General features: G+C 37.3%; 1 protein-coding gene across 2 annotated transcripts in view; it reads right to left on the bottom strand.

Annotated features, from left to right (window-relative positions):
- Positions 1-12032, bottom strand: part of LOC133662420 (ankyrin repeat and BTB/POZ domain-containing protein 3-A-like) — a 382948-nt gene that overhangs the window by 10708 nt on the left and 360208 nt on the right. For both annotated transcript variants that reach the window (XM_062066402.1, XM_062066401.1), the window contains 2 exons: positions 9473-9651; positions 513-618 (listed from right to left, as the gene is read on the bottom strand). In XM_062066402.1, the coding sequence (XP_061922386.1) occupies positions 513-618; positions 9473-9651 (285 nt within the window). The remainder of the gene's footprint in view (positions 1-512; positions 619-9472; positions 9652-12032) is intronic.

Here is a 12032-nt window from a genome sequence, read left to right as displayed (position 1 = left end):
TAATTTTTTTCGTGTTTTCTCCTCTTTTAAACCGTCCAATTAAGTGTAAATATAATTAATTATTAATAATAACATACAGTTAAAGGTAAATTGAGCACATTGGCTATTTCTGGCAATTTATTTAAGTGTGTATCAAACTGGTAACCCTTCACATTAATCAGTACCCAAGAAGTAGCTCTTGGTTTCAAAAAGGTTGGTGACCCCTGGACTAATCATTCAAAATTAAAGAATGCCAAATGTGAACACTAGATGGGGCTGCAGCCCAGAGATGATGCTTTGGACTAAAAACCGAATGTATGATGGAGCAAATCCTTAGAAAATGTCAAAACTTGCAGTGTAATTTTGTCATCTTGACATTTCAGTTTCTACTTTTAGTCCCAACTTAAAAGCTTTAACATTTGAGACAAACACACATGGCGCTCTCCTGCGTCATCCCACACAAACATTTCATTATTGTCTTCTTTTTATTGACTCGCTTTTTAATTTTCATTGACTCGTATTTAACGTCTCACCTAAGCGAGAGCTCTGCTTCCTCTTCATCTCCGTCAGCTTGGGGATGGGGAAGGGCCCGTAGCACTGTGTGAAGATGACTGACAGCTGCTGGCTGATCACCTCGTTCTGTGGACACACACACACACACACACACACGCTATTAGCAGAATAATAAAATATAATAATAATTTAAAAAAAACAGTGATGTGCAGTGACCCACTTGACCCTGTAGGTGGCGCTGAGGTGAAAACGTATACGTTGTAACGCTCATTACTGCCACCTACAGTACCGGAGTGGAACAGTGTCGCCTTATGCTACAAAACCCCTAAACCAGTGAAGTTGGCACGTTGTGTAAATCAGTGGTCCCCAACCACCGGGCCACGGCCCGGTACCGGTCCGCGGACCGATTGGTACCGGGCCGCGCAAGAAATTAAATAAAAAAAATAAAATAATAATAATAATAATGTTTTTTTTAATTAAATCGACATAAAAAACACAATACATACATTATATATCAATATAGATCAATACAGTCTGCAGGGATACAGTCCGTGTGTATTTATTTCCTAGCAAGCTGGTCTCGCTTTGCCCGACATTTTTAATTCTAAGAGAGACAAAACTCAAATAGAATTTGAAAATCCAAGAAAATATTTTAAAGACTTGGTCTTCACTTGTTCAAATTAATTAATTATTTTTTTTTAACGTTGCTTCTTATAACTTTCAGAAAGACAATTTTAGAGAAAAAATACAACCTTAAAAATGATTTTAGGATTTTTTAACAAATATACCTTTTTACCTTTTAAATTCCTTCCTCTACTTTCCTGACAAATTAAGTCAATGTTCAAGTACATTTATTTTTTTTATTGTAAAGAATAATAAATACATTTTAATTTCATTCTTTATTTTAGCTTCTGTTTTTTCGACGAAGAATATTTGTGAAATATTTCTTCAAACTTATTATGATTAAAATACAAAAAAAATATTCTGGCAAATCTATAAAATCTGTACAATCAAATTTAAATCTTATTTCAAAGTCTTTTGAAATTCTTTTAAAATTTTTGTTCTGGAAAATCTAGAAGAAATAATGATTTGTCTTTGTTAGAAATATATATTAAATCGACATAAAAAACACAATATATACATTATATATCAATATAGATCAATACAGTCTGCAGGGATACAGTCCGTAAGCACACATGATTGTATTTCTTTATAAAAAAAAAATAAAAAAAAAATAAAAAAAATAAAAAAAACACCCCCACCACCCGGTCCGTGGGACAAATTTTCAAGTGTTGAATGGTCCCCAGGTACAAAAAGGTTGGGGACCACTGGTGTAAATGGTAAATAAAAAGAGAATACGATGATTTGCAAATCCTTTTCAACTTATATTCAAAGACAAGATACTTAATGTTCCAACTGGTAAAATGTGTTATTTTTTGCAAATATTAGCTCATTTGGAATTTGATGCCTGCTCAAATTCTCATCAAACACTTATTTGGAACATCCCACAGGTCAACAGGCAAATTGGGAACAGGTGGGTGCCATTATTGGGTATAAAAGCAGCTTCCATGAAATGCTCAGTCGTTCACAAACAAGGACGGGGCGAGGGTCACCACTTTGGGAACAAATGCGTGAGCAAATTGTTTAAGAACAACATTTCTCAACCAGCTATTGCAAGGAATTTAGGGATTTCACCATCTACGGTCCGTAATATCATCAAAAGGTTCAGAGAATCTGGATAAATCACTGCACGTAAGTGATGATATTACGGACCGTCGATCCCTCAGGCGGTACTGCATCAAAAAGCGACATCAGTGTGTAAAGGATATCACCACATGGGCTCAGGAACACTTCAGAAAACCACTGTCAGTAACTACAGTTGGTCGCTACATCTGTAAGTGCAAGTTAAAACTCTACTATGCAAAGCCAAAGCCATTTATCAACAACACCCAGAAATGCAGCTTCGCTGGGCCCGAGCTCATCTAAGATGGACTGATGCAAAGTGGAAAAAGTGTTCTGTGATCTGACGAGTCCACATTTCAAATTGGTTTTGGAGACTGTGGACGTCGTGTCCTCCGGACCAAAGAGGAAAAGAACCATCCGGATTGTTCTAGGCGCAAAGTTCAAAAGTTTGAAGTTGGAACGGTTTGAATGGGAGGAAAAATGTGGAAGGAATAGTCGCCAGAAAAAAGGGTCAGAAAAGGGTTTGAAAAAAAGGGAAACTTTTTTACTTGGAAAAATGATAGTTTGAATTTCCAGGATGAGTGGAATATGTTGAAGGTGGAATGGTTTGAATAGGTTGAAAAATGTGGAAATGGTGGAAGTTTGAAAAATGGTCAATTCATTTTGAATGGGAAAAATGTCCCGGAAAACCTGGAAATCTGGGAATTTTTGGAATTTGTCAAGGGAAACCGTGCGATTCCCAAATAGGCTGAACATTTTGAAGTTGGAACGGTTTGAATCGGATGAAAAATATGGAAGGAGTAGTCGACAAAAAAAAAGGGTCAAAAAAGGGTTTGAAAAAAAGGGAATTCTTGGAAATGTTTTTAATTTGGAAAATGATAGTTGAATTTCCAGGATGAATGCAATGTTTTTAAGGCAAAATGGTTTGAATCAAATGAATATGTGGAAATGGTGGAATTTTGAAAAATGTCCCATTGATTTCAATGGGAATTTCATGGAAATTAAGGGAATTTAGAGAAAAGCAGGAACGTTTTGAAAAATGGGAGGAATGTTTGGACGGTGGAACGGTTGAAAAATGTGGAAGGAGTAGTCCCCAGATAAAAGGGTTAAAAAAGGGTTGGAAAAACAGAATTCTTGGAAAAAAAATTTAACTTGTAAAAATTATAGTTTGACTTTCCAGGATGAGTGGAATATGTTGATGGTGGAATGGTTTGAATCGGTTGAAAAATGTGCAAATGGTGGATGTTTGAAAAAGGGACAGTTCATTTTGAATGGGAAAAATGTCCCGGAAAACTTGGAATTCTGGGAAATCTGGGAAATTCTGGAATTTGTGAAGGGAAAGCCCGCAATTCCCGAATAGGCTGAACAGTTTAAAGTTGGAACGGTTTGAATCGGATGAAAAATGTGGAAGGAGTAGTCGCCAGAAAAAAGGGTCACAAAAGGGTTTGAAAAAAAGGGAATTCTGGGAATTCCTGGAAATTTTCTTGAACTTGGAAAAATGACAGTTTGAATTTCCAGGATGAGTGGAATATGTTGAAGGTGGGATGGTTTGAATCGGTTGAAAAATATGGAAATGGTGGAAGTTTGAAAAATGGTCAGTTCATTTTGAATGGGAAAATGTTCCGGAAAACCTGGAATTCTGGGAAATCTGAGAAATTTTGGAGTTTGTCAAGGGAAAACCCGCAATTCACAAATAGGCTGAACAGGTTGAAGTTGGAACGGTTTAAATCCGATGAAAAATGTGGAAATAGAAGTCGCCAGAAAACAGGGTCAAAAAAGGGTTTGAAAAAAAGGGAATTCTGAGAATTCCTGTAATTTCTTTGAACTTGAAAAAATGATAATTTGAATTTCCAGAATGAGTGGAATATGTTGATGGTGGAATGGTTTGAATACGTTGAAAAATGTGCAAATGGTGGAAGTTTGAAAAATGGTCAATTTATTTTGAATGGGAAAAATGTCCTGGAAAACCTGGAATTCTGGGATATCTGGGAATTTCTGGAGTTTTTCAAGGGAAAGCCCGCAATTCCTGAATAGGCTGAACAGTTTGAAGTTGGAATGGTTTGAATGGGATGAAAAATGTGGAAGGAATAGTCGCCAGAAAAAAGGGTCACAAAAGGGTTTGAAATAAAAGGAATTCTGGGAATTCCTGGAATTTTTTTGTTTTTTTACTTGGAAAAATTATAGGTTGAATTTCCAGGATGAGTAGAATATGTTGAAGGTGGAATGGTTTGAATAGGTTGAAAAATGTGGAAATGGTGGAAGTTTGAAAAATGGTCAATTCATTTTGAATGGGAAAAATGTCTGGAATTCTGGGAAATCTGGCAAATTTTTGGAATTTGTCAAGTGAATCCCTGCGATTCCTGAATAGGCTGAACAGTTTGAAGTTGGAACGGTTTGAATCCGATGAAAAATGTGGAAGGAGTAGTTGCCAGAAAAAAGGGTCACAAAAGGGTTTGAAAAAAAGGGAATTCCTGGAAATTTTCTTGAACTTGGAAAAATGATAGTTTGAATGTCCAGGATGAGTGGAATATGTTGAAGGTGGAATGGTTTGAATAGGTTGAAAAATGTGGGAATGGTCGAAGTTTGAAAAATGGTCAATTCATTTTGAATGGGAGAAATGTCCCGGAAAACCTGGAATTCTGGGAAATAGGGGACATTTTGGAGTTTGTCAAGGGAAAACCCGCGATTCCCAAATAGGCTGAACAGTTTGAAGTTGGAATGGTTTGAATCCGATGAAAAATGTGGAAGTAGTAGTCGCCAGAAAAAAAGGGAATTCTGGGAATTCCTGGAATTTTTTTTAACTTGGAAAAATTATAGTTTGAATTCCCAGGATGAGTGGAATATGTTGATGGTGGAATGGTTTGAATAGGTTGAAAAATGTGGAAGTTTGAAAAATGGTCAATTCATTTTGAATGGGAAAAATGTCCCGGAAAACCTGGAATTCTGGAAAATCTGTGAATTTTTGGAATTTGTGAAGGGAAAACCCACAATTCCCAAATAGGCTGAACAGTTTGAAGTTGGAACATTTTGAATCCGATGAAAAATGTGGAAGGAGTAGTCGCCAAAAAAAAGGGTCACAAAAAGATTTGAAAAAAAGGGAATTCTTAGAATTCCTGGAATTTTTTTGAACTTGGAAAAATGACAGTTTAAATTTCCAGGATGAGTGGAATATATTGATGGTGAAATGGTTTGAATACGTTGAAAAATGTGGAAGTTTGAAAAATGGTCAATTCATTTTGAATGGGAAAAATGTCCCGGAAAACCTGGAATTCTGGGAAATCTGGGAAATTCTGGAATTTGTGAAGGGAAAGCCCGCAATTCCCGAATAGGCTGAACAGTTTAAAGTTGGAACGGTTTGAATCGGATGAAAAATGTGGAAGGAGTAGTCGCCAGAAAAAAGGGTCACAAAAGGGTTTGAAAAAAAGGGAATTCTGGGAATTCCTGGAAATTTTCTTGAACTTGGAAAAATGACAGTTTGAATTTCCAGGATGAGTGGAATATGTTGAAGGTGGGATGGTTTGAATCGGTTGAAAAATATGGAAATGGTGGAAGTTTGAAAAATGGTCAGTTCATTTTGAATGGGAAAATGTCCCGGAAAACCTGGAATTCTGGGAAATCTGAGAAATTTTGGAGTTTGTCAAGGGAAAACCCGCAATTCACAAATAGGCTGAACAGGTTGAAGTTGGAACGGTTTAAATCCGATGAAAAATGTGGAAATAGAAGTCGCCAGAAAACAGGGTCAAAAAAGGGTTTGAAAAAAAGGGAATTCTGAGAATTCCTGTAATTTCTTTGAACTTGAAAAAATGATAATTTGAATTTCCAGAATGAGTGGAATATGTTGATGGTGGAACGGTTTGAATACGTTGAAAAATGTGCAAATGGTGGAAGTTTGAAAAATGGTCAATTTATTTTGAATGGGAAAAATGTCCTGGAAAACCTGGAATTCTGGGATATCTGGGAATTTCTGGAGTTTTTCAAGGGAAAGCCCGCAATTCCTGAATAGGCTGAACAGTTTGAAGTTGGAATGGTTTGAATGGGATGAAAAATGTGGAAGGAATAGTCGCCAGAAAAAAGGGTCACAAAAGGGTTTGAAAAAAAAGGAATTCTGGGAATTCCTGGAATTTTTTTTGTTTTTTTACTTGGAAAAATTATAGGTTGAATTTCCAGGATGAGTAGAATATGTTGAAGGTGGAATGGTTTGAATAGGTTGAAAAATGTGGAAATGGTGGAAGTTTGAAAAATGGTCAATTCATTTTGAATGGGAAAAATGTCTGGAATTCTGGGAAATCTGGCGAATTTTTGGAATTTGTCAAGGGAATCCCTGCGATTCCTGAATAGGCTGAACAGTTTGAAGTTGGAACGGTTTGAATCCGATGAAAAATGTGGAAGGAGTAGTTGCCAGAAAAAAGGGTCACAAAAGGGTTTGAAAAAAAAGGAATTCCTGGAAATTTTCTTGAACTTGGAAAAATGATAGTTTGAATGTCCAGGATGAGTGGAATATGTTGAAGGTGGAATGGTTTGAATAGGTTGAAAAATGTGGGAATGGTCGAAGTTTGAAAAATGGTCAATTCATTTTGAATGGGAGAAATGTCCCGGAAAACCTGGAATTCTGGGAAATAGGGGAAATTTTGGAGTTTGTCAAGGGAAAACCCGCGATTCCCAAATAGGCTGAAGAGTTTGAAGTTGGAATGGTTTGAATCCGATGAAAAATGTGGAAGTAGTAGTCGCCAGAAAACAGGGTCAAAAAAGTGTTTGAAAAAAAGGGAATTCTGGGAATTCCTGGAATTTTTTTTAACTTGGAAAAATTATAGTTTGAATTTCCAGGATGAGTGGAATATGTTGATGGTGGAATGATTTGAATAGGTTGAAAAATGTGGAAGTTTGAAAAATGGTCAATTCATTTTGAATGGGAAAAATGTCCCGGAAAACCTGGAATTCTGGAAAATCTGTGAATTTTTGGAATTTGTGAAGGGAAAACCCACAATTCCCAAATAGGCTGAACAGTTTGAAGTTGGAACATTTTGAATCCGATGAAAAATGTGGAAGGAGTAGTCGCCAAAAAAAAGGGTCACAAAAAGATTTGAAAAAAAGGGAATTCTTAGAATTCCTGGAATTTTTTTGAACTTGGAAAAATGACAGTTTCAATTTCCAGGATGAGTGGAATATGTTGATGGTGGAATGGTTTGAATACGTTGAAAAATGTGGAAGTTTGAAAAATGGTCAATTCATTTTGAATGGGAAAAATGTCCCGGAAAACCTGGAATTCTGGGAAATCTGGGAATTTCTGGAGTTTTTCAAGGGAAAGCCCGCAATTCCTGAATAGGCTGAACAGTTTGAAGTTGGAATGGTTTGAATGGGATGAAAAATGTGGAAGGAATAGTCGCCAGAAAACAGGGTCAAAAAAACGTTTGAAAAAAAGGGAATTCTGGGAATTCCTGGAATTTTTTTGAACTTGGAAAAATGACAGTTTGAATTTCCAGGATGAGTGGAATATGTTGAAGGTGGAATGGTTTGAATAGGTTGAAACATGTGGAAGTTTGAAAAATGGTCAATTCATTTTGAATGGGAAAAATGTCCCGGAAAACCTGGAATTCTGGGAAATCTGGGAATTTCTGGAGTTTTTCAAGGGAAAGCCCGCAATTCCTGAATAGGCTGAACAGTTTGAAGTTGGAATGGTTTGAATGGGATGAAAAATGTGGAAGGAATAGTCGCCAGAAAACAGGGTCAAAAAAACGTTTGAAAAAAAAGGGAATTCTGGGAATTCCTGGAATTTTTTTGAACTTGGAAAAATGACAGTTTGAATTTCCAGGATGAGTGGAATATGTTGAAGGTGGAATGGTTTGAATAGGTTGAAACATGTGGAAGTTTGAAAAATGGTCAATTCATTTTGAATGGGAAAAATGTCCCGGAAAACCTGGAATTCTGGGAAATCTGGGAATTTCTGGAGTTTTTCAAGGGAAAGCCCGCAATTCCTGAATAGGCTGAACAGTTTGAAGTTGGAATGGTTTGAATGGGATGAAAAATGTGGAAGGAATAGTCGCCAGAAAACAGGGTCAAAAAAGCGTTTGAAAAAAAGGGAATTTGTTGTAACATTTTTAATTGAGAAATGGTATTAAGGAATTTCGGGGGAAACCGGGAAATTTTCCAGTTCAAAAAACAACTTAGTTTTTTATCCTGATTAAGAGGAATGTTTGGACGGTGGAACGGTTGAAAATTGTGGAAGGAATAGTCGCCAGAAAAAAGGGTTTGAAAAAAAGGGAATTCTGTGAATTTCTGGAATGTTTTTGAACTTGGAAAAATTATAGTTTGAATTTCCAGGATGAGTGGAATATGTTGAAGGTAGAATGGTTTAAATCGGTTGAAAAATGTGGAAATGGTGGAAGTTTGAAAAATGGCCAATTCATTTTGAATGGGAAAAATGTCCCAGAAAACCTGGAATTCTGGAAAATCTGGGATTTTTTTTAAGGGAAAGCCCACAATTCCTGAATAGGCTGAAAATTTGGAAGTTAGAATGGTTTGAATGTGGGAAATTGTGGAACTTTGAAAAATGTCCCATTCATTTCAATGGGAATTTCATGCAAATTTGGTAATTTCAGGAAAAGCGGGAATTTTTTTAGAAAGTGTTAAAAGACTTGAATGTTCTGAATGAGTTGAAATGGTTGGTGTTGGAATTTTTCAAATCGGTCAAGAAACGTTGAAGTAGTAACATTTTTAATTGAGAAATAGTATTAAAGAATTCCAGGAATTTCGGGAAAACCGGGAATTTTTCAAGTTAAAAAAAAACCTACTGTTTTTTATCCTGATTAAGAGGAATGTTTGGACGGTGGAACGGTTGAAAAATGTGGAAGGAATAGTCGCCAGAAAAAAGGGTTTGAAAAAAAGGGAATTCTGGGAATTCCTGGAATTTTTTTGAACTTGGAAAAATGACAGTTTGCATTTCCAGGATGAGTGGAATATGTTGAAGGTGGAATGGTTTGAATAGGTTGAAACATGTGGAAGTTTGAAAAATGGTCAATTCATTTTGAATGGGAAAAATGTCCCGGAAAACCTGGAATTCTGGAAAATCTGGGAATTTGTCAAGGGAAAGCCCGCGATTCCTGAATAGGCTGAACATGCTTTGGAGCGTTCACACAACTAGGACTGCGTATGGAATGGATCTGTTGTTGACTGATGCTAATTATGCTAACGAGGACAGGAGCGCCGCCAGACTAATGCTAATGGGATCGCTCGCGTATCGCCCGCCGACGAGAGGCCGCTTTGAGTCGGGGGGTTCCGCGCTCGCCAGGTGTGAGCCCACCTTGCAGGAGCGGAGGATCTGGAACATGAGCGGCAGGCCGAGCGTGATCAGCTCCTCCGTGTACTCGTCCTCCTGGATGCAGCTGAAGTCCTTGAGCAGACCCTGGATCAGCGGGCGGCGGTGCTGGGTGAAGCTGGTCCTCAGGGACTCCAGCCAGGTGTGCAGCGTCCAGGGAACACCTGGGAGCAACACGGCCATCGTCAACACACACGCACGTCAACACACACACACACACACGTCAACACACACATGCAGGCGGCGTCTGAGCACTTTGAAGGCCGGCCATGTTTGCATCACTTGATGGCGTTGGAAAGCGGCGGTGTTATTGGAGAATGTACTGTAACGTGAATATGATGGCAAGCAAGCGTCAAATATATTTTTTGCGATGATCATGCAGCTCACAGCCACCAGGGGGCCCGGTTTCCTATGATAAGCTGTGGATGCGTCAGGCCACAGGTGTCAAACTCAAGGCCCCGGGGCCAAATCTGGCCCGCCACATTATTTTATGTGGCCCGCAAAAGCTTGGAAATAATATGCGTGAATAAAATGCTTCATCTTTTATTACTAAATACATTTATTTCACTTTTTGACATTCAACATCATGTACTGCATGCAATTGCACCGCTTTTAAAAATCAATATTATCAAAATCAAAATATTATATTATCATGTATTCCAAAAATATTTTTTTGTTAAAATGAAGATAAATACTATACTTAAACATCTGTTTGATGTATGATTTCAAAACAAATTAAAGCTGCAAGCAGCGATGGAAAGGAACCGACTTTGAAGGCTCATAAAATCCAAACCGGAGCAGTAATTAAAACTCTTTCGTCAACTTTTAATCAGAAGGGTTCAATCTCTCTCCTGTGCTAGTTTGAAGCCGACACGACAAACGCGCTCAGAGGAGATAATTTTTTTTCAAAGGTGACCGGTTTTAACAAAACTTTTGTTTTGAAGGGGGAATTGCAAACTTCCTGTTGATTTTTGCAGGGGGTTGTCAATACATGAAATGTAGGTCTAAGTGAGACCTACATAGATGTTTTTGTTTCATGTCTCTATGACATTCCTACTGGAAGTTACAGGCAGTTTTGTCTGTGTTTTCTTCCTAGGAGCAGTTTTGTCTGTGTTTTATTCCTAGGGGGCACTAGAGCGCAATTTTGAGTTTCGGGGTTCGTTTTTTTTTTTATTAGATCGCAATTTTCGCCAGTCCTGATGTGTGTCTAGTTTGGTGAGTTTTGAAGCATGTTAAGGGGGTCAAATTATAGCTCAAAGAGGCAAAAGAGACTGTTTTTAGTAAACTTTTGTTCTGAAGGGGGAATTTACAACTTCCTGTTGGTTTTTGCTGAAGGATGTCAATGTATGAAATCTAGGTCTAAGTCAGACCTTTATAGAGGTTTTTGTTTCATGTCTCTACAACATTCTTACCGGAAGTTACAAGCAGTTTTGTCTGTGGTTTTTCCTAGGGGGCGCTAGAGCGAAATTTTGAGTTTTGGGGTTTGTTTTTTTTATTAGATTGCAATTTTCGCCAGTTCTGATGTGTGTGTCAAATATGGTGAGTTTTGAAGCATGTTAAGGGGGTCAAATTACAGCTCAAAGAGGCGGCCGGTATAATCATAAAGAAAGAAAGAATAAAACGCACAAAATACAATAGGGTCCTCTGTCCCAAAGGGACATTGCGGTCCCTAATTATCAATGAAATTGACAATAGATTTCCGGTTAAATTCCACCGACTGAGTTTTTTTTTTTTACCGTAAAATCTACTTTGGTACTGTTTTTTTTTCATTTACAGTAAGACACTAAAACATTAAAAAACAATAAAACAAGATTTTACAGTAAAAAAACAACAACCTGGCAGCTCTGTTGCTTCAATTTTACAGCTAAAAACCATGGTATTGTTTCTCCATTCCATTCAATTTCTTCAATTTTTTTATATGCTGTAAAAAAACCCCACTTCTTTTACGGTAAAATTCTGTTGAATTTCCAGCGGGAATTTTTTGGAAAATGTTAAAAGACTTGAATGTTCTGAATGAGTTGAAATGGTTGGTGTCGGAATTTTTCAAATCGGCCGAGAAACGTTGAAGTAGTAACATTTTTAATTGAGAAATGGTATTAAGGAATTTCGGGGAAAACCGGGAATTTTTCCAGTTCAAAAAACAACTTTGTTTTTTATCCTGATTAAGAGGAATGTTTGGACGGTGGAACGGTTGAAGTGGGTTGAAAAATGTGGAAGGAGTAGTTGCCAGAAAAAAGGGAATTCTGGGAATTCCTGGAATTTTTTGGAACTTGGAAAAATGAAAGTTTGAATTTCCAGGATGAGTGGAATATGTCGAAGGTGGAATGGTTTGAATAGGTGGAAAAATTTCCCAGAAAACCTGGAATTCTGGAAAATCTGGGAATTTTTCCAGAGAAATCCCACAATTCCTGAATAGGCTGAAAAGTTTGAAGTTGGAACGGTTTGAATCGCATGAAAAATGTGGGAATTGTGGAACTTTGAAAAATGTCCCATTCATTTCAATGGGAATTTCATGGAAATTTGGTAATTTCAGGAAAAGCGGGAA

The sequence above is a fragment of the Entelurus aequoreus genome, linkage group LG12 (assembly GCF_033978785.1).
Source record: "Entelurus aequoreus isolate RoL-2023_Sb linkage group LG12, RoL_Eaeq_v1.1, whole genome shotgun sequence".
NCBI lineage: Eukaryota > Metazoa > Chordata > Actinopteri > Syngnathiformes > Syngnathidae > Entelurus > Entelurus aequoreus.
This window is presented reverse-complemented; position numbering and strand designations above follow the sequence as displayed.